The 23,326-nt window shown below is 39.4% G+C and overlaps 1 protein-coding gene across 1 annotated transcript; it reads left to right on the forward strand.

Annotated features, from left to right (window-relative positions):
• The first annotated feature begins 353 nt into the window (after positions 1-353).
• On the forward strand, positions 354-13,375 carry LOC101855851 (THO complex subunit 7 homolog). The gene is made up of 8 exons (XM_005091951.3): positions 354-451; positions 5,650-5,767; positions 6,968-7,098; positions 7,518-7,604; positions 8,777-8,834; positions 10,724-10,790; positions 12,203-12,272; positions 13,245-13,375. The coding sequence occupies exons 1-8, from the start codon at positions 433-435 to the stop codon at positions 13,304-13,306; spliced, it is 612 nt and encodes a 203-aa protein (XP_005092008.1). The 5' UTR covers positions 354-432; the 3' UTR covers positions 13,307-13,375.
• The last annotated feature ends 9,951 nt before the right edge of the window (positions 13,376-23,326 follow it).

The following is a 23,326-nucleotide window of genomic DNA, read 5'->3' on the forward strand; positions in this document are numbered from 1 at the left end:
TTCTTATTATCATCGTCGTTACTAGATTTCTAGTTGAATTACCTTTTTGTGTCGGTTTAAAGTTGCTAATTATTGTGACTACGGTATAGGCAAGGAGATTAAAAGTTCTAAACTCCTTGGGTATAGGCTATGTAAATATCTGTGTATTTTCATTGTTTGTTCTTCCTACTTCATTGCTTCAGTTACTGCTAAATTTGATGACGAATGAAAATTTTATTAGATACTAAACCCAGGCACTTTTGTCTTCCCCTGGCACAGCCCCCTTATTTTAGTGCGGTTCAAGAATTCTTAGAGTTAGGCCAGGCCCAGGCTAGGCCCCTTGTGTAGGCTAGGCCTAGATTTAATTAATGTAGAATTCTGTGGTGCGGTTTGAAAACTTGGAAGTGAAGAGCGAGCTGGAAAATTGTAAAAAGTTGACTGGAAAGTTACAAAATGGCGGCTGTCACCGACGGTATGAGTTTTGTTGTCTGTTACAGTTAGTGCAGTTTTACACAGAATAGTATCTGTCCTTATAGGCTATATTTATCAGTGAGTTAAATTTACTGTTTAAAAACAAGGGTATGATGGTTTTAGAATAGATCAACTTCCTTAAGACTTTGATAATTTTGAAGCTTAGAATCTGGAGTGATGCAGAATGCAGAGGTCCGATTTCTTGAGTTTGCTGAAAAATGAAATGAATGACTGTTACTGTAGGGTAGATCTTAGTCTCTAGATTTCTAGGAGTCAAGGAGAGTCAGAGAGTAAACCTTACAGTAAAGACAATACAGCAATTCTATTTTTCTGATAAAAATTACTTGGGCTGGATCGGACATTGGTGGACCCACAGTGTTTACCTGTAGCCTATTTTTATGCGCACTAGAATCTAGCCAGTACAACAGTAGTACAACTGTGGGTGATCTTATACTTTAGCACGTTAAATTCTTCAATTGAGGACTTCCGAAACGAGCGACCACTATTAGATCTGTATCTAAATTCTTATATCATCAAGATTATACCCAATGGCTTCCAAAATCATGATGGAAGACCGAAAACCACTGTTATACGATCTGTTCATTGAATATGACAAAATTATGGTAGATCTAGTTTGCGCATTTTTAGGCCCAGTTCAAAGTTTTGAAGGTCTGAGTCGGGGATTAGATTCTAGTACACTTTGGGAATTTAACGTGCCAAAGTATAAGATACCCAACTGTGTGGGGTTTCCACATGCCGTTAAACTTAAACGTAGAAGACGCATCTTTCTGATTGGCTGCTACTTTTAGTAATGTGATGTCATCTGGGATACCCACAGACTATATTAAGAAGGCCATGGAGGTACCGAGAATGACATGTTTCCGGTATGTCATGTTAATAACACTTCGGAATTCCAGTATTGACACCGTACGAATGTCAACGATTTCCCTCATTGAGACATTGACGGGTTTGAGCTTCCTAATTTTCCGGTTCACTGCGTCTGTTGAATTAATTCTTTGAATGTTTCCTCTAGATCTACCGTATAAAAGAGACTATTCATCATCGGAGCACCGCATTATCACATTACCGGTATTCTTGGAAAAACATCGCACCAAAGCGTTAGCGTTGTGCCATCCCGTTCGCTATATATATATATTTACATATAGTCACATAATCGGAGGGGATATTCCGGTCTGATGTCACTCAAAATGGCCGCCTTACCTTAAAATATTTTGCATCCTTCTACGTTTAATGGCATGAGGGGTTTCCTGTGTTAGTGAAGGGTTTCAGGGTCCCCGAAGCTACAAAAATACTTTTAAAAGACACATGCATATGCAAAACAAGAGCGGACCATTGCACAGTGAAGCTCAAAAGTAGTTCCAGCTTCTTTCAGTGTTGAGTCCACTAAAGTTCAATCTTATTCTTACCATTACTTGGATTTGAATTGGGCTCTTCTCTTGTTCATATCGATGCCCTGATGATCAGACGTCGTGTAAGTAAGCGCCAGACAGAAAAATTTGCAGGAAAAGGGAAAAAACTGATTAATTTTAAATTAAAACGGCGTTTTCATACCTCTTTCATTTCGCAAACCACTCAAAAAAATGTAAATAAATGAGGGTTAAAACTTTTTAAAAATTGATTTTCTTACACTTACGAGGAATGATTACATTACCGTGGTTATGATCAGACCTCGTAAGCGACGACTATTGTCGTTTACAAGGTTTGATCATGGTGAAATATTGGTAAAGTGCATACTCGTAAGCGACAATATTTTCGTATTACAAAAGAACTGACTTCAGTAGATGGTGGTCAGGACACCTTAGTGAGATAAGGGAGGTTAGGGTTTGATTCCTGGCCGGGTTACAATTAAAACAATATCATTGCAATCTCCTGGCTACCACACCCTGCACTGGAGACAAGAGAAGTGCCAGGACTGGTTGCCCTTTGCCAGAATAACGAGGCTGGATGATGCATGATGCAAATTGTCTGACACTTCATGTGCATGTTCAGCTATGCATTTTCTTATCCTTACTCATTTTACATAAACTTCTTAGAGCATCTTTCTTTGAGTTTAAATTAAAAAACAAAAGAGTAAGTTATTTATTTGTCTGCAGCGTCGAATTAAAGAAAAAAGATTCATGATGGGGAAAAAAACTTTGGCACCAGTCTAAGATCTCCAAAGGCACACACACACACACACACACACACACGCACGCACGCATGCACACAGACAAACACACTCGCAAATGCACACACACACACACACACACATAAGCACACACAAGCAGACAAAGAAACACACACATATAAGTAAAATTATGATGACACAAGTGATATTGAACAGAGGGCTATTTGCATGATAATGGCGTACACATTGTGAATAAAATCCTTCGTGGGTTGTCTTCTCAACAGGTTTTAGAACAGCATTTCTATTTTTGCAACAGCAACTGTCTGAATAGATTAATCTGTTTCACAGTTGGCTTTGGTTTGAAGATAGTCAATGATTCATGACGCAAACTGGTCGACAATTCACCCTGCCCTTTATGTCAAACGTAGCATCCTTTGTCACCAAGTTATCTTTTGTGAAGTTGTGCGTGGACAATTTAGTTTTGTAATAAAGCGATGGAGCTTGCAGACAAGGCGCTAAGAGGACAGACTGAATGTCCATGGCAATTGCACAGATTTGTACTGTTGCTTGCTGCATCCAGTTTCTTATTGTTGTCCTTTTAGGCTTGAGCTTGTGACTTTCCTTCTCCGAAACGCTTCCAAGTATCATCACGGACGTTTCCGGCCGCATGGCCCACACACAGGTTGCACTGACGCGTTAACAGACATATTTTGTTCATGGAAAATTCCCCTGGACGCCGAGATGGCCAAATGCCATTGTTGTTTTTTTGGTGACCAAGCGCAACATAATTATTCTGTGAAGTTTGTTTTACTATTGAAAATTGGCTCTGTGTACAACTTTCCTGCTTTGTTTTCGACAATAATGAGAACTCAATTTTTACACTTTTTCAAAGAAACCACCAATAAGAAATGTTTTTTGCTCTGGTGCTTTCTTGTAGTGAGGGTTGTCTCTTGCGGCAGTGTCTGGGCAAAGCTCTGTACTGGCAATTTCGTTGGTGACAGAAATGTCTCCATCCACGACAATGTTCCTAATAATACATCAATCACCAAGAGTTGTTGTCCTGAGGTACAGGCTTTTGCATACACTGAGTATCTGGCGTTCTTTTTCCAAAAGATATTCAACATCCATTCATGTCTAGAGATGCTCAGGACCCTCTTCCGTTTGGGCATTTAATGTATGCTGCTTTTCAGGACTGGAGCCAGATATAATTGAGAACTTTCTGTCTGTCACATTCAGAAAGTTCTTTGCACTTCAATGCTGCTGTCTTGCATTCACACGACCTTTTCATTCCTCATACGGGTTTGTGTTTATCATTTCAGACGTATGCCTGACCTTGCTTGCATAAATCCATTCGTTAGAAGTTTGGCTACCGTTCTGCTGGAACTTTCTACCATTGTAATTTTTGTTTTTAAAGTCAGACTGTACGCATGATCTGATTCAGACAACATATTCTGTGGTGAACCAGGCTAAGAGTGCAACGTTGTTTCCAAGTTCCACAATGGGTGGCATATGAGCAGACAAATCAGGGGAATCTGACCAGAAAGGGGATGCAGGGTCAACTTCGAGTGAGACATGAGGGGACTGACCATATGGATTTGATCAGTGGGGCTTCAGAACTAATGCAGGCTCGGCAATGGGTGGTGCTGAGTCAGCGGTGAGTGACATAATATTATTATAAGGTGATCACTTTGGACAACGGGGTGAACCAGGTAGAGAAGATGGTTCAGGATTGACTGTAGTATAAGAGGCACAGATGGATGTGGTGACGTAGATGTCAGAAGTGAAGCAGGTCCGACAGAAGATGATGATTTGTCGATTGTGACTGATACAAAACATGTCGGAACTGGAAAACACGGTGATTCAGGTACAAAAGGTAGATAGGAGTTGCTTTGACCACTTCTTAGCGTTGATGACCTGTCACGAATCACCGCGCTTAGTTGTAATTAAAGCTTGTAAAGGGCAGGATGGCGCTTACGAGTTCTGATCACAACCCCTTTTGGGGAGGGGTGGACTTCCGAGTTTTGTTTACTTATGATAAAAGACACTTTTATGCATTTTTTTTCATGTAAACCTTCTGTTGGCGTGTGCACAGTAAACAGTGGAATGTGATGGTGTGAAAGAGTCGATTTCGCAAAAATTTTCGCTTATGAGTTCTGATCACGGGGGCATCGATATTGTAAGTCTTAGTATTTATCATCTTACATATGACTAACGGGCACATAATTATTGTGTTTTCCTCCTTAACAATATCTAAGCTCCTTCTACTTCAGTCAGTTCAGTCCCAATTGCTGTCCACCTACTCCTACTCCTACAACTACTCTGACTCCCTCCCTACTCCTACTCCTACCCCTGGTGGGCAGCCTGGGTCAGGGATGTCTTTATCAAACTTAATAAGTTGAAATTAAAGGCTCACCCTCATCATCTATGAAATACCTTGAGCTGTAAACAAAGGTGGCAGGGTTATGCGCTACTGGGGCACTGCACCTCCCCCCTGCACTTGCCTAAAACTTTCATTGAAACAATATATCGGTGAACAACTTCAATCATAAAATGATCACTGGAAGCCACACCACAAATCCTTTCAGATTTCCATAGATAACACTGCAAAGACTAAAAACTTGAACTTGGCCCAATCTATTCCCCCCCCCCCCCCCCCCCCCCCTTTACCAGTCACCAAAGGGTTATCACGCATGACAAAGTTGAGACTCCCTGACTGCTTTTATTAGTCTGTTTCACTTTATATACATTCACTTGATAATGATAGATCTGGGTCTAGTAAAAGCTTTCTCATATTTTCTACGACAGATAAAAGGGATCTGATCTGCTTTGAGAGAATTTTCAAAAATGATGCAGATGAGAAAAGACATGAGAACAAAGACTTGGATTTACCTACAAAGAGTTTGATCTCTTTGGTTTTTATCTTATTTGTTTTTCAGTTAATTACAATGAAGAAGTTCCCTTTGTGTGATGATGTTTGAAAAAATTAATCTTCTAAAGACTAAATTTCTTTCTTGAATAGACAAAAGATCTGACTTCAGCATTTTAAAATTTATGATTTATTTTGCTTTCAGATGACATTATACGAAGGAGACTTTTGATTGATGGTGAAGGTGGAAATGATGACAAGAGGCTCAACAACCTATTGAAAACATTCATTCGATGGTCACATTTAAAAGATGATGATGAAAAGTAAGTTACTTAGAGCAGATGCCAGTCATATCCTTTACTGTTTCCTCCTACTAATCCTGGTATTCTTCATGTAGTACAGTGACCGTCTGAAAATGGCCACTCATGGAACTATGGTAAATAGATCTAAACAAAACTTACACATTATGTAGTAAACTATTCAGCTATACTATGAAGACCGATGCATTGTTTCCAGAAGCTCACCAGAGAATATACACTCCTTGAATGTCTATGATAAAATCTTTATCCTCTGTGGACCTCTGTCGAACTAAATGTCTCTGCATTAGGGTCTCAAAAGAGTCAGATAGAAGAGCAAGGTGAGGTGTATGTGTAGCAGTTCCTTCCAGTCATGCTTATGGGCCCAGTCTTTTGGCAGATTCATTGAATGAAGAGTGGAACTGTGGTGATGGAGTATAGTGCCCTTACCCAGACATGACAGGTCTCTTTTGGTCAGTTGCTTTTGGACTCTTCAAACAAACACTTTAGGAAACATTAGGTATGTACATAATTCACAGATGTCTTGAGAAGGTCAAGAGCCATAACAATCTCCATAGCAATCTCCATAACTTGCAGCTGCCTATTTTCACTAATTGTGTGTCAAATTGCTGAATGTTGGCTTCTGGGGTTGACGTTTGTGTTTGTGGTGCCTGTACACTACATGGCTTGTTTTCCAGATTCGTCCATTCTTGCTTTTTGGACAGTGCCTGTAACGGGTCAGATAAGGGAGTGATGCTGTAGTGATAAAAGTGCTTTCTGTAATTAGATTATGAAATATCACTTCAATTTTGATAATGCATGTATATCTGAAAGGGAAACATGTGTTTTTAAGTACTCTGAAAGATGGATGTTCAGAAATTGCATAAGTTTGTAGCCATATGTTAGTGTCCTAATTTCACAAGTATTTTTGTGAAACTCATGGGGTTATCACCAACCCCTATGGTCAACAAAGTATGTTTGCAGTATGACCACTGCACAGTACAAGGAAAGAAAGTGAAGTGAATGACAACATATCATCTAAAAGGGTCAAGTAAGGAGAATGATATATGCCAACTCCAACACCACATTTCATGAGTTAGTGTAGAGGTTACATATGGGGTTATGTTATGTGTGTTTCTAGACATGGGGGGGGGGGGTGCTCAAAGTTTTTTTTTGGTCAACTCTTTTCATTAATTTTATATAAAGATCGTTTTTTTCTGTTACCAGCTCTCAAGCTATGTATCAGCGTATGCAAGCAATGATTGCTCAGTGTGAGTACACTGTGGAGAAGGCCATGAACACATATGAGATGAATAAACAGGAGCAAGACAACTATGAGAAGCTGAGACAAGACATTGGTAAGTCAGCAATTCAAAAATTAACATTACTGGAAGTGAAAGAGAATTATTTTTTCGTCCTCCATCTTGACATTGTTTTAAAAGTGTTATTTACAGAATCATTCAACATGTTTTTACCTTTAATTTTTTAAATTACTTTAATTGTGAAATTGTGTTTGATAAATCCAAGAAATAATATGTAGATGTTTATGTGTATGGAGAAATGCAGCCAGGGGACTTCTTTTCTTACCACAGATTTCTTCCTGTTAAACCAGCCCAGCCTCTATCTAGTTTAAATGTGATCTGTCAAGCTTCTTCTGAACGTCTTAAAGAAGAGATGATTGCAGTAGACTGATAATATTTCTTAATTCTTTCAACCATTTCCGACCTATGCTTTAAATTTTATTTGAGTCTGATGTATGTGTACACGTTTGCCTCAGAAAACAAAATTGAAGATGCCACAGCTAAAATAACAGAAGCCAAGGCAGAGCTGCAGCTAGCCAAGTGCATCAGGAAAAATCGTCAAGGTTTGCAATATGTCTCTTGATTATCTTAGCTGTACTGTTTATCTGTTTATGCCATCACTGAGTTCACCTCCTTTTTAATAATAAGCCTCAGAACAGTTAACTCTATTGCCCCGAGTGGACGATGGGAGTGTCCAGTGAAACTGGCCTGCTCCCCAAGTGGGCGGTCCCTGCGTCCAATCAGACTGCAGAGTGCATGAAGTATTATTGCTAATACAATCTCCTATAATTCCAAGTGGATTTATTTTGACACGGAAGTGTTAAATAAATATATATAAAATACTCCTCTGTCACAATTTTAGCCATTTTATGAACATCTTACCTGTATTTCACGAGATCTGAAAAAAATTCTGTAGAAATGTGGAAAATAATTATGGGGTTATAGCGTTAAGAAAGTTTAATTTATTGATTATGGAATTAAATGTTTAAGTACATCATGTACAGAATAGCCTGGCATCAAAAGTTTATTATTGCCTTTAACTTTTCCTTCCTCCTCTTTCTCTTCCTTCCCCTCCCTTCCCCCTGTTCTTCTTCTCTATCTCTACCGTCCCTCCTCCCCATCACTTATAATTGTTTTCACCCCTACTTTACCTTAGGGGGCTCTAGTGGCCTACAGGTTATGGTGTTCGCCTCTCATTCAAAGGTCCCGGGTTGGAATCCAGGTAGCGGCGAAAAAATTTTCTTCTCTAAAATTGTCTCCTTTCACCTCCTTTCCTCCTCTGTAGCAGTATTCTCTCGTCTGCTTTTGTCTCCTTTTTTTGCCCCCACCCCCTCACCTCCTTTGCCCCCTCCTGTGGGCTTCTGACTCTTTCTGCGACTACTCCTTGGCTCCTACTTACTGCTATCTTTCAGCCACACGCTGATCTTCTGGTAGGAAAGATCTACACCTGGCCTTCTCGGACAAGGGCGAACAATCTTGGAGGTCCCATGTGCAAGTTGCGCACGTTAAAGATCCCTTGCCACCCGGGCCACATTCAAAATTTCCTACCAACTGAAAGCGCTTTATGTGTCTCACACGCTCATATGACCTTATGCAATTGCGAGCGCCCTGAAAACTTACCAAAAACCCCCACCAAACTTTACCTTCAATTTTAGCAGATGTTGCAGGTCTGAATAATTAGAGACCATAATGAAAAATCAAAAGATTCGAAATTTGTGTTCTCTTGTCTTGACAGAGTATGACAACCTGGCTAAGATCATTCAACAGCAGCCTGACAGACAAGAGACTACCCGGTAAGCGATGTCCTTCATGTTATATTCCAGAACATTCAATTTTCACAGAAATATTTTCTTTTCATGCACAGCTCACATTTGTTCTGCATCTTTGTTAAACTCATGGGCTTCATCTCCATCGTGGACAAGGACTTAATTAAATTTTGCACTTAATTTACATTTATTTCCTGGTTTTATTTTATTATTATATAATTTTTCCTATTAAGACATTTCTCTTATCAATTTTGTTGGTTGTGAAGATCCTGTGATGTGCTTGTTCTGGAAGCCATTTAGTGCTCCTGCTTTGCAGGTTAATTGCTTGGAAGTAAAAGAGTATAATTTGATCTGCCTGGGTTTCAGGCCTTTTCAGTGACATAATCTCCAACCCAAAATTGTTTCACACTCACTTGACTTGCTGCTGGTTTGTTAAGATCTTGACAAGTTTAAAAGTAAGTCTGGCTCTCAGGAATTTCCGATTAGTCTGGGTTTGCTTTTGCATATAGGCCCATTACCCCCGCTCTGTGGAAAACTGCACCTGCTCCACCTTGCCCCTGCTCCATCTCATAGAAAGTAGGTCTGACCAAGATCTTGACTTGAATTCATAAAGCAGGATGAAAAGCAAGTTGAAGGGGGTTGGGTCTCCAACTTACTTATTTAAATCAGGTGCTCGAACAGGCTCACCCGTACCTCTCCCCTTGCCCTTGCAAAATTTTGTTGTGTCTGCTCCAGCCTGTTCCCTCTCCATCTCATAGAATGTAGGCCCGAATTAGATATCAACTTGGATTTAAAAAGCCGGTTGAAAAGCAAATTAAAGTCGAAGGGGGTTGGGTTTCCAATTTAGTTTTTTAAATCAGGCGCAAGGACGGGCTCATTTTCCCCCATCACAAACTATGTGCACAATGCACAACTATCTAACGGGCTTCATTGTGTTTGCTCCACCTTCACCCCCCCAGGGCGGTGCTACTGACTGAAGTGTCTTTAGGCCATTCCCAAAGGGGGGACATTAACACATGTTCCTGCACTGTAAAATTGTAAATGGGCTGATTCATCAATGTCATGCTCATAATTGTGCCTGAACTGCAACAGGGAATTGCTGCTTTTTCTTTCTTAATCCTTACTATCATCATTTTTTCCTCTACTTCTTTTGTATGTTTTTCACACTCTTTTGATCCTCTATTTCCGGGGTGCCTTGTTAGTCGAAGCAGACTTTGTGGTGTTGAAGCTAGAGAAATGAGCAGAGTAAGCCTGATTCGGAGATTCCCTGTAAGAACTTCTCAGTTGACATCCACCCCTTGGCGCTCGTATGATTTTATGCAGGTTGCGAGTGCCGTAAAACCTCTACTAAAACAAAACTGCTCCAGCTTGTTCCTGTTCAAGAACTTAGTTTTATTTAAATGAGGTGTAAGAACTGGATATCCAGTTTGCATTTGGGTTTCTGGCGAGCACTAATGAGATGTGTGTATCTTATGTTCATAAATGTTACCCTTTGGGTCATGTCTAATATGTCATTTTTATTTATTTTTTTACAAAATTGTGTTCTCTCAATTTCTTTAGTCTAAATAGTCCAAATGACATGAGATAAAAACCTATAAAGAATTAGTAACAACTTCATTTTTAGAAAACAAACACATAAATTTGATTAATAGTTCAATACCTGCTGTCTTCTTTCAAAACAAACAGAAAAATGAATTGAATTTGGGATTAATGTTAATTTTCAATTGAGAAAAATGCCCATGGAAGTAATTTATAGTTTAAAATCATCCGAACAGAAGACTTGTAGAGGTTATGTTGGATTTTTGCATATCAAAGACCATGTCATTCTAAGACATGTTATTGTGATTTAGTAGTTGCTTGTCTCAGGAAACAGGTGCATAAAGACTCATTTCACCTGTATTCATATTTATTTTCAGTCAACTCCAGACCCTTGGTAAAGAATTGTCCAGTCTTGCAAGTACAAAGCAACAGCTAGAAGAAAAGGTTTGTTTTGGTTATTTAAACGATTTTTAGAGAACTTATGGAGCTGATCATATACCTGAGCTCGACTACCTTTACTATTCTGTGCATTTGAACAAACTCCTGAGAGCTCTGTGCTGTGTACAGATCTAGCAGCCTGACCCAAAAGAGTCTTCTTGCATTTATACTGTTAGCTCGAAGGGGCAGGGCTCTCAGGGGCAAATTTGGTTCAGTTGGAAATGTATTTTTACCTCCCAGCTTGAGCTGGCATTATTTTCATTTGTGTAATGTGACTCTCTCAAAAGCACAAAACTTCAGTGTGGCCTAGCCATGAATTATATGTGAGAACCTGTTGCTGTATCTCCTCCCCAAAAATAAAGAATTGACCTCTAAATCAATCCACTGCTTTGACATTACAATAGTCATTATAGTTTGAATCTTGTTGTAGGTACTGTGGATTATTCAAATGCGTGCGTTCTAAGCTTCTGTGATGACTATTATACAAATTCATCTTTCAGGACTTTGCCTTTTGATTTGGTCATTCTTGATACCTTTTTCATAAAGTGCATCCAATTTCCCCATGGTTTCCCCCCCCCCCCCCCCCCCCCATAAGTCCATTATTCTGGGAATAAGAAACCTCCACCATGTTCGTTTGTGCAGTATCTATTTTGTCCCTTATAGCAGCTTTTGATCAATTTAATTAAATGAGAAGAAATGTAAAGTAAGGCTCTTGTTCACTGAGTTATAGTTCAAAATTTGCAAACATTTGATTGTGAATATTTTGTTTCTGTGATGTGACATTGCCTTGGGCTAGAATGTGGTATTTGTGATAACAACAATGTTAAAATATACTGGTGGAATAAAGAAGCTGGCTGGCATCTGTGGTGTAATGGTTTACTGCTTCGCTGTCACACGCAGGAGACCCGAGTTCGGAGATTTTTTTGAAAAAATCAAGAATCTCTGTCTTTCTGCAGGGATGTTGTGTCCCTCTCAGCTCGGTCAACCTTGATTGGCAGGGTCGAAGTTCATCTCCTAAAAGATCTCAATTGTGTTGATGGAGGTGTAAAAACACCAACATATTTTTTTATTAAAAAGAAGCTGGAGATAAAGTGCTTGTCCATTTTTAGTGAAAACTGGATTAACATTGTCTCTCCTGAGTGAAGAGAGGGGACTGGTGCAGATACTCTGAATACAGTCCTTCACGCACATACTGAAACACACACATATAGTGAACGGCTTTTCAGGTCCTGAATTTTTTTCTCATATATTTTAAAATATAGAGATAATGTGATAGGTGGATCCCCGGTCCCCTTTTTTTTCTCTTTTTTTTTGTTTTGCTGTTGTCTATTTGAGGCACTGTTTATAATTCAAAATTCATTTCAGCATAAAAAGTTTCAGATGTTCTGACATATGTTTTTCAATTGTTTTTTTTTCAGCTGGAGTTGAGGAAGAAGCAGTTTATGGTACTCATTACATCCATTCACGAGTTACAGAGAATCTTGGAAGGTTTGTAGCATATGTGATGATAAATAATATAAATAGATTCCAATTAAATGCTTCCCCAGACTTGTTTGGGCTTTTTTCCTTGCTATTTAAAATTAAATGTATACTGTACATAGGAAGTATGGGAGGGTCCGATACTAGTGACAACTGTTTCGTTTCATTAAGTGCTAGTTTTTTCTTGTTTTTGGAACTATTCCCGTTCCAAGTTTTTTAGTTATGACGTAAGTCTTTGTTTGCGCAATTTAGAAGTTGCAGGTAAGCTTTAGGAGTTATAATGAGACATAGTGCACCAGGTTTAGGTGATTAGAAAAAACTCCTGGAAACGTGGAATAAACTTAGGGTTGAAAGAGTTAATTGAGCTTTAATTCCTATTCAATAAGGCTGAAGAACCTGGAGGTCCCTTGTGAACACGGTACAAGTACACTCCCTGTACATCGATATTTTGCCTACATAGAGTACTGCGTACTTCCTTTTCGGGTCAAACTTATATGAAATAACTTCGTGTTCCCTCTTTGAGTCAAGCTTTTACTATAGGAAATAGTTGGTTAGCAAGTCTGAATGAACAAACTCAAAATTAGAGAAAGCTCAGTTATGAAAGTGGGAGTTTCATTACTGAAATTTACACTGTGGTTTACAAAGACTGTAAAACTATCTGCACCTGGAATTTTAGCAAGAGGGTAGAAGGAAGGATATGACTGGGGTGAAAATTTTCAGGTCAATTTGACAAGTCAGTATCTATTGGGTCAATATTTCTTTTTGTTCAAGGGATTGAGATATTCCTGCGAAAGATGTGAATTCATATGAAGTGGTATTTTGTTCTTATAATAATATTTTGTCATGCAAGTAAGCATTTTTCATGTCCTATTTTTCTTAGTTTTTATTTTGTGTGCTTTAAAAACAAATTTACCATGTACAACCATTTCAGCATACTAAGCATACATGGGTTAACATTATACTTTGTTTTATTTATTTTAGTGGATGAGCAGAAAGAGAAGGAAGAAAGTAAAGAGGAAGACATGGATTCAACAACCACATGACGTGATTTTCACTAACGTCTTGTGAATGTCATTGCCATTTTGTAAATAAAATTCGCCTGCATTATTTTACGAATTTGTTTTGTATTTTTGCGTAAACTGACAGTATAATTGACTCCTTCATTGGACTTGCTTCCACTGGCTTGGTTTGCCTCACAGTAAAAACATGCAACTTTAATTAACCTTTTGAGCCCTAGCCACCACTGCAGCGGTGGCATGTAGAACTGGCCGTATGCCTAGCCACTGGCACAGTGGTGAGCGAGACCCATCGCCAACCTGGCCCATCTGGGACAGAATATGCACCGAAAACAGTGTGTACTACTCGGGACGTTATTGATGGCGTTGAAGATCTTTCTGAATTAGATGCTGGTAACGACGAGGACTTCCCTGAGTGTAATATGGAATGTGATTTTGACAATGAGCACGGTAGCCTCTGGAGGCCAGGGCTGAAAGGGTTATGGTCCACATTGTGTGCCCAGGCTGCTTGCCATCTTACTCACTCTGCTGTCACTTTTTTGGAATAGAACTTTTGTCACCCGTTTAGTCCGTTTATTTCATTGGTAGACCCAGATCCTCAATGAAAACTCAGATTCAACATTTTATTCATTAAAGTCAGTAAAAATAAATTGGATTCCTCGAACACATTAATGAGAAAGCTCGGATTCAACTAAGTCACTTGCAGGGGAAGCAGCCCAGCTGACATGGCTTCGCTCAATTTCCGCCCGCAACGTTTGTATCTTATTCGACCAATCAGTTGAATCAGCAGTCTTCTTTCATACCAGCAAATGTGTTTTTGGCATGCGCAGGTGTCTTAGTGTGTGTCGGGGTCGGACTGGCAGCCAGCACACATATTACTGTGTGAGCATGTGTCTTTTGGGAGGGACTCAAGTGGTCTGGGCGTGGAACGTCAGTAGATATCATGCAAACAATCACGGTTTTTTTCCCCCCCACCAACTGCTCAATATAATACAATGATAAGTTAGTCTTTACGTAGATCTACATAATAAATTGAGTGCTGGTCTGTGGAATCAGACGTTGCCATATGGTAGGCTCTTCACAGCAACACAACTTGTCTGGCAAACAGTACATCATAGATGACACAGGCGTGCGTTTGAACAGATCGCACCATTTGCACAATGTGTGCTTAGTTGAGTTCAGTTTATTTTCCTGGAATGTTCCTTCCTTTTTCTTCGGTATGGCATCAAAGAAAGGAAAATGACTCTTTTGAAACCAAACTACTTTATATTTTTATTGAGGAAGTCGTAATTAAAGGTGCAAAAAGCAGGCATTTCAAAGTTGCCTACCACCTGTTAGTTCCCTTTATACATTACTTACTCAGTGATTGACATTGTAATTAATTAATGATCTTCACAAAAACCTCATATTTGCTATTTCTAACGAAACACTCGGATTCAATGAAACTGAGGGTCAGGCCCGACTGGTCGAAGTTCCACTGTACTAGTTGTCTTGAATCTGCTTGAGCCTGGACTATGAGAATGGTGAATTCGAGGTTTGAACATTCTCAAATTGGGAAGTGATGTTATTCATTACGTTGTAATAGTCTATGGGAGGGCCTCACTTTGTCGTCCTTTGTTCAGTATTGCTTCAAGCAAGTTAAATAGATAGTGTGAGAAGCCATAAGAGAGAACCAGTGTATTTTATTGAATTAGCCAAAGTTTTCCCCACTGTATGGGTCAATACAGAGCATCAGTGATTGAAATCAAATAGTTATCATGTATGCAGCAGACGCAAAAGTCATTGACCGGGCTTCTGGTAATTCTGACTTGAGCTTTGAAAGTGAGAGGTTATTTACTGTGTGAAATAGTTATTTGAGTTATATATACTGTTTGTATATATAATATTAATATATACATACATACGTACACGTACATACAGTGGATAATAGTGGTAGGATTTTGACTATATTGGACCCATGTCAGTCACTCTGTTGTTGGCTTGTCTGTTGTTTGTCTTAGTCTTAGCTACTGCAATATCCGCCTCACAGTGTCATGACATTGCTCCTTGTACTTTTGTTTAGCAGTCCACAAGGCCGTGGAACATTGCTCAATTAATATTTATGTGATGAAACAGCAAAAGAATATTGTTGCACACCATATTTTCACTTTTTAATGGCAGTTTTTTCCTGCTTCATTCTTGACAACTTAAGTACATGTAACACTTTAGCTGAACTGCAAATACATGGAATGAGTCTGAAAGTCTTCACATGTTGCATCTGAAGAAGTCTTGTGCTCTTGTAGTGTAACAAAATACATAGAGGGAAGGCGTGGGTCTTCAAAATACGATGTTTGGGTCAAAATATCGATTTTCAACTTTTTACATTTTCGGGTACCTGGATATCTTGGGAACCGATAACCCCTGACCTCCATTAGAAAATATTTTTAAAAAATCGTTTTAGGGTCATTATCTTTAGGGTACGTTCTTCAAAGTAGGGCCCATTTTTTTCATCAAATGAGCCCCAAATAAGCCTATAATTAGACGGTGATGACAACAACGTATCTCCACGTGACCCTAACATGTTTAGTATCGTTGTAACGGCAAGCTTCTCCTCTTCCAGACCGTAAAACAATCTCGAGTGATGTGTTTCTGACAGTTTAGTTATGAAGCAGGACACATGACGCCCCAGTTAGTAAATCTTAGTTTGTTTTGAACAAAATGAATCCCCGGTACTAAAAATAGTGACCATGACGTCAATATTCAGTCAGAGGTTGCCACGCGGTATGGAATCTTCAACAGTTTTTTTTAAATGATCGATTACAAAAGGCCGTTGGACGGTTTTCACCAAAAGAACTACCAAATTTGCTTTCGTGTTAGGCGAAACTTTATCGTGTTTCTCACTTATCTTTATTTTAGTGCAGTCTCGTCTTTTTTGTATGTTCATTCAGTACCCTCCAGGAAGTTGTGTTTAATTTAGTATACATTTCAGTTTGTTTTTCCCCCTGGTTTGCCCCTGCATTTACCTTGATGTGTGTGTGTGTGTGGAGTTTTGTTTTTGTTTGTTGGTTGGTCGCTTTTTGTTTGGGGGGGGGGGGGTAATGCAGGTGTTTTTACGCGTCTGTTGACTCGATTTAGATCCTTTAGAAAGCTGGCTTTCGACCCTGCATGTCACTGTCAGGGCTAACCCGGACTAAGAGGGATACCACATCCCAGCAGAAACACCCAGCCACTCAAAAGAAAGTCTCAGTGCTCAGGAACCGAACTCAAGTCTCCCGAGTGATAGACTTTTGATAGGAAAGAAGGAGCGCATCTAAGCAGAGCACCCGCCAACAACCCACTGAAGAGAGAGAGAGAAAGGGAGAGAGAGAGAGAGAGAGAGAGAGAGAGAGAGAGAGAGAGAGAGAGAGAGAGAGAGAGAGAGAGAGAGATTTGGTGTTATCTCGGTATGTGTTACTGGACGAATTTACCTATCTTCATATATTACTGATCAAGTTCGGGAACCAAATATAGCTGATAGTAGACATGTTCACCAGTGTTGAATGCTAAACTTAGGTGGTGGTAAATTTGGGCCAAAACGTCGGAAAGTATCTGAATGTAAAGAGCTTTTGATTCAAGAAGTCAAAAGGATCCCAAGATAAGCCAGCATTTGCCATGGTAGCTTGGCACAGGCGTCTGAAATTCTTCGAGGGCCGAAAATCTTGGACGTTGGGCTCGACAGATTCGCTGCATTCAACGCGAGGTTCACTGTTTCTCCTTTTCCTGTTAACAATCCTTTTTCTTCGGTAGGGCATCAAAGAAAGGAAAATGACTCTCATTTGAAACCAAACTACTTTATATTTTTGTTGAGGAAATCGTAATTAAAGGTGCAAAAAGCAGGCATTTCAATCCTCTCCATTCTTGTAATTATATATATTTTAATGCAGCTCGTTATATGCACTATTATTAACTTGCAAAAGGTACTGTTTTTATTCCACAGCATATGTGTTCCTCACCGTGTCAACAATGAGAAAACGTCCAAAATGCAACATACAGACAATTTACAAAAAGCTAGCTATTACCAAAAATATGATAGACCATGCTTGTCTGACAGTCCTATTCCCGCTGGACATCCTACTTTTATCACCGCTGTCGAGAATTTATGACGCTCTTTCGTCCCAAAAGTTAAAGCAAGAGCGGAGATACTCGATGAAATCATCTTTCTGATACGGAGTCGAACTCGCGTCTTCTGCTTGCAATGTAGAATGCTTTGCTAATCAATACCAATTATGCACAAGTGATCGGACCTGAATCGGATTTTAAGTTTAAACTGTCGGCATTATCGGGTATGTTACCAGTTATCTTCCTCAGCCAACAGAAGTGAGGCTTTTTGTTTGGTTTCAGAGATGCCACTGTCTAGAGTTAAAGCCGGTTACTTTTGTGTGGGAGTTCAAGATAAAATAAATATATTTTAGGAAGAAAAAAAACACACCTAACAACGTACACAAATTTTATCCTGAAAATTCCACCTGTGCAGAAATGCTCTTCAGTGTTTAGAAGTGTGTCTCTTATCGCTTTATTATTCTGAATAAAGTATGACTATGATTGCACCAGGCGCGGTTCGTCCACAGAGCACGGTCGTGCAGTGCCGCCCAAAATGTTTAAATGTTCTATTACACAAAACTCCCACAATAATAAAATATATAAAAGAACCCGGAAACAAAAACTAGCCAAACATTATATCAAAACAATGTCCTCACTGGCGCCATGACTGTCATTTCTATGTCTTTATAAGCGCCATAAAACATCTACTATGGCATGCCAAAGTCCACGCGCTTTAGCTAAACAGAAAAGGATATTCAACAGTGTAACCTGACCTATAAATCGCTCTTGGGGATAACCCAAACGAAGACGACACTCGTAGCAAGTTTGGCGGTACATTAATATTAAAAAGACGGCACATCTCAAATGTGCTCCTGCCGAATAGTGCCGAAATATAGCCCACAGTAGGCAGCCTAAAAATAAACACGAAAGACCCTATGCTATTCTTTGCCAATATTATGTGAGCCCCGGAGCAATCCAGCGGAGTGCTCAAGTGAATTGTGATTGGTTCATTGTTTGTCTTGCCACTATTTTAAGTGACTCTGTGACTGTGAACCTGAGGGAGGTGAACGTGACCGTCCTATGAGTTGTGCCTTTGAATGATTTTGTAGTGGAGTAGTGAAAGTTATTACTTGAGTGTTCAGTTCCATTACAAGATGAACGAAATTGATGTTATAATGCTAACGTTATAACAAACAAAATTAGCACTAGAAATCAAAGCGACAAGTAAAAAGAATGAAAATAAAAGCACCAGGCCCTCCCTCACCAACACAAAGATCCTAAAATTATACACCGCGTCTCATTTACTATGCCCTTGACTATCTTCAGCATGCGATAGCTAATTATTATTGTGCACGTCCACTTTTTAGCCCCACGAGCCGCCCCTGAATTGCACTGTTTCAACTTTGGAATAACGTTGTTCCATTTTCTTTGTGCTATTCTCTAGAAATAAATGGTATTATCTCATCATTTCAAACTGTATTCTTATTCCATTTTACATACCGTAGTTCTATTCCAAACTGGATGATCGGCATAGTGCAGTAGTAGATACTGGAAAAAGACGAAAACTACATTGATCTGTCGGCGGTTGTAAAAAAGTAACAACAATGCGAACGCATTTTTTTTTTGCGTTGCGTTTTTTTTTGCGTTTTCTCTAAAACGCGATATTTTTAAGGGTATGGGGTTTTAGTGCAGCGAGATTTCGGAGGCTGTTTATAGGATTCCTTTGAAATTTGACCTCAGTGTGGGCAATTGGCGTAGTTGCAACCTGTTGGAGGCTTTTTTTGATTTATGGGATTTTTTTCATATTACTATGTTCTATTTCTATATGACTCAGTGGGAGTGATTTTAAAGACAATTTCGGTGTTTTAGCAAGTCATGTGTTAAAATCCAGGATATCTCGCTTATTATAAACGATATTTTTTAAAATCCTCTAACAGGTTGCAACTACCTATCCTGGATTAACTCTGTGAAAATATTGACTCTGTAGCTTTATAGATAAGAAAATTACACCTGCGGTAAAATAACGCTTTATAGGGGGTCGTGACACCCTAAAGTGTAAAAATTTGCCCGGAGCGCAGAACTAAAGTACATCTGACTACCTGAATAACGTACAAGACCCCCAAAATCATATAAAATGCCCTTAAATGATTGCTAAGTCTGTGCATAACGGATTTGAAAAAAGCATGCTGGTCTTCCCTTTAAACATAACAAAGCAATGCATACTCTGACTCACTTTAATAAGTCCCTGAGCACTATAGCAGATGATTGGAGGCCTCTACTAATGGTTACTTTCCTTCTGTTGTTTCTATCTGTCTCGCTTTTCCCCAACACTAAATGACTAATATTGTGTCGATGTGCTTCTCTTTAGCTACTCAAACTCAAAAACAAAAACAAAGAGCGACATGGTTTATATACACTTTCTTTATATCTCTTTTCTTCACAAACATAATATTTGGTGGAAGTTGAAGCAGTTGTGCAATACATGTTCAGTCATTGTAAGGACTGAGTCTACTACCAGAGTGAAAATGGAACACACCCAGAACAACACCTTGAGTAACAAATCTGTGTAGAACATTTGGGGCCATATGAAGCAATAATGATTTCTGAGAGTACATTTCATGTATCACCAGCATCTGTGGAGTTATGGGTTGGCTTTTTGTGTTTGCAGACAAAAGTAAAAGAGTTTAATTCTTGTGAAGGAGAAAATATATACATGTAAATACAAGCAATGTATCTCCATCTTTCTGTTGGGATGTCATGTCCTACACAGCCCAGCTTGGCCCTGGCAAGTAGTTTCGAAGCTTCCTGTCTCTGAAGTAATGTGTAAGTTGTGTTAAGGAGGCATAACACACTCAAATAATTTTCCCACATACTTCAAGGTTATGAATGGACAATTTTAACAAAAATGAGTGACCTCACACAGGAATTAACTCTTTCCTTTCACATGTACGCCTAATTGATAATTACATGAATAAATCCTTGCATCATACATCATCAACAATCAACAAATCATAGAATTAGAATAGAGCACAGAATACTTGCTTCTTACTTGAGCATTTGTCCATTGTTTACAGAATATTGTTAATGTTAAGTAGAGGCTAAAAGATGAGGAAAGTTTTATATTCGAATAGGAAATTCATGTACAAGCATTGTATATCGGATATTACATACGATTTTACTTCTGAAGTATCGAACTGATAATCCAGAGATCATAAAGGTAAAAGACAAGAGGCATTCATTCAGAGAATGTTGATGAATAGTGAGCACACAATTAAATTATGAACCCCTTTAAAATTTGACATCCCCTTAACTTTTGTACAGACTAAATCTGCCAAGGAGAAGCTGACTGAACAAAACTCGAAATAGAAAGCAGCCTGTAGATTTCACAAACGTGAACAATTTAAAAAATAGGCCTACTACATATAAACAAGGTCAAACTTGAAGCACTGAAGAAGAAATGTAAGTTATAAATGGGGGGGGGGGGGGGGTCACCTTAATTGGTAATCTATTAATCAGTTAGTTCATTTCGTAAGGAACTTGTTTGTAAAGGTCTCATTGTCTTAAAAGATTTAATTCCTAATTCTGGCCAGCATTATTGACACTGCCACGCAAGCTTCATTTCTGACCCTCTACATTGGGCAAATTAAGGTTCAAACTTTATTCAGTTAAATTTCTACAGCCATTGCTCGAATTAACTTTTAATTCAAACAACTAACTTCCATTTTACTGAGTTGAGTGAGAGTTCTGAGAATGTGGCACCCACAGAAGTAACATTAACAGTTGTAACAATCTAACTTTTTCCAGTTCTGTTTTATTTATTTGCTTTCATTTTGAAAAGATGAAATTATTCACAGAACTCGAGTTTTCAACAAAAAAAGGGAAAAAAATCCTCTATTTTATGTTGTACAATATCAATAAATAATTGATGTAGACCCTGCCAGAGACAAAGTGATGGCTCTTCCAAGGCATTATAATGTACTGAGATCGATACATTAATTTCTTGTTTGTTATGAGCAGCCAAACGTCCAGAATTGCTTGGTCTGGTACGTGTACAAGTACACACGTACCTGGTCTGTCCCCGTGGTTTTATGCACCCCGCATAATTTAGCAAAATTCGATCATTTTTTTGCATAATTTCTTATTATTTTCCTTTATCATTCTTTGTTTTAAAAAAAAACAGAATCGCATAATTTCACATTTTTGGGCTCATTTTGAATAATTTCCGAATTTTTCTTGCATAAAACGACGGGGACAGCCTGGTGCGATGGGAAATCGGAATCAACTGAGGTTGTTAATCTAAACAAGCGGGTGGTTGGAGGGTGCCTCTGGTAGGTCCTACTTCTTTTCTTTTCATCAGTTGTTTCTGCCTGTCTTGCGTATTCCCTGCACTATATGACCGTTATTGTGTCATGGGTTTCTCTTCGATATAAAACTCAAAACATCTTAACAATTTAGCAGTGGTCCGCAACCTTCGGTAGTGTCGAGTATTGGGGTGGGGGGTGGGGGGGGGGGGGGTGAGAAGGCCACTAAATTGTGAGAGTTTGATGACAGGGAATTTTTCATCAGGGTTAATCTTGAAAAGTTTGTATTGACTGGAAACGCTGTTCTTTAATTAAGGATGGATGAGGATGAGCTTGCATCAGACTCAAAATGGTTGTTAAACTGTATCGTTTTTTATATTACCAGTTTGAAATTGCTTTTGTACATATGGTTGTGAAATGTAGCCTACACGTGTGAAAGTTTAAATTGTCTCGCCGTTCTTGGAATATTCCTCACCAGTACAATGTCCTGTTCGTGAACCAAGAACCATGTCTTCGAAATGACGTAAACTCGTCCTAATAGGACACAAAATCTTAGCGTTTAACATTGAAAAATAAACATAAAAAGTCTATATTATGTAAAGACCTGGTCAAACCCTTTAGTGTCACGTGCTGACCTCTTGAAGTCATTGCAGCCGAGTTATTCCAGTCTAGTACAGGTTTTACAGCAATCGCAACTACATAAAGGCCGATTAAAACTTGATCGCTGACTAGAAGTAACTCATCTTAGAACATAATACGTTCTTTTGCGTGTGTGTGTGTGTGTGTGTGTGTGTGTGTTCACCCGGCTAGATTTGGCTCATGGCGTGTTTGCAGCGATTTGGCCCCTGATCCATGAAGTGTAGTAAGACACTCGCGTGAACACGTTGGGAAAGCCGGGGATGAGACACGTTTCTTCACCCCAGGAAACCACGCCTTCCAGATAGAAGCGCCCGTTGTTGGTGCACACAAGTGGGCCTCCGGAGTCACCCTGGGATGGGAGAACGAAGACGTTTAGAGATGAACAAGAAGGAAATAAAGTTAAAAAATAAACAAGTAATAATAATAATATTGCTGTAACCTACCTGATGCCCGCCCGTATGTCTCAGTGGGTGGCCATGTTGTTTGCTTGGGCCTCCATCAGGTGGTGCTGCTAGCCTGCTGTGCCTCGCTCAGTCCTGTCTGATTTCGTCTCCAGTGTTACATGCTGCATGTGGTTGGGGGAAAAAAATCCCCCGCCCACTCACGGAAAAGTGGGTGTTTGGCGGGTGCTCTGGTGTGGCCGAGACCGTGCATGTGCGGTTTGCTTCTTCTTTCCTATCAAACGTCTACCGGTGGGTGGTTGGTAGGTGCTCTGGTGTATTTTGCTTCTTCTTTCCTATCAAACGTCTATCGGTGGGTGGTTGGCGGGTGCTCTGGTGTGGTTTGCTTCTTCTTTCCTATTAAACATATCATCTTTATCTCCCCTCCTTCTTTTTGTGTTTGTTACTCTTTGTAACATCTCAAATCTTTGGCACTTATATGACCTTATTGTGCTGCAAGTGCCGTAAAACTCCCACTAAAACTAAACTATCGTGCTGCGCCGCGCTCAATCCTGTCTCAAGTGTTACACGCTGCATGTGGTTTGGTGAAAAATCCCCCACTCCCAGAAAATTGAATGCAATAGTGTGTGTGTGTGTGTGTGTGTGTG

The sequence above is a fragment of the Aplysia californica genome, unplaced genomic scaffold (genome assembly GCF_000002075.1).
Source record: "Aplysia californica isolate F4 #8 unplaced genomic scaffold, AplCal3.0 scaffold00038, whole genome shotgun sequence".
Taxonomy (NCBI): Eukaryota; Metazoa; Mollusca; class Gastropoda; order Aplysiida; family Aplysiidae; genus Aplysia; species Aplysia californica.

What these genes read in the sequence shown, in the direction of transcription:
- LOC101855851 (XM_005091951.3), top strand. An exon ending in GAAGCTGAGACAAGACATTG is followed by an intron (nt 7,099 to 7,517) that starts GTAAGTCAGCAA and finishes CGTTTGCCTCAG; the next exon opens with AAAACAAAATTGAAGATGCC. An exon ending in GACAGACAAGAGACTACCCG is followed by an intron (nt 8,835 to 10,723) that starts GTAAGCGATGTC and finishes ATTTATTTTCAG; the next exon opens with TCAACTCCAGACCCTTGGTA.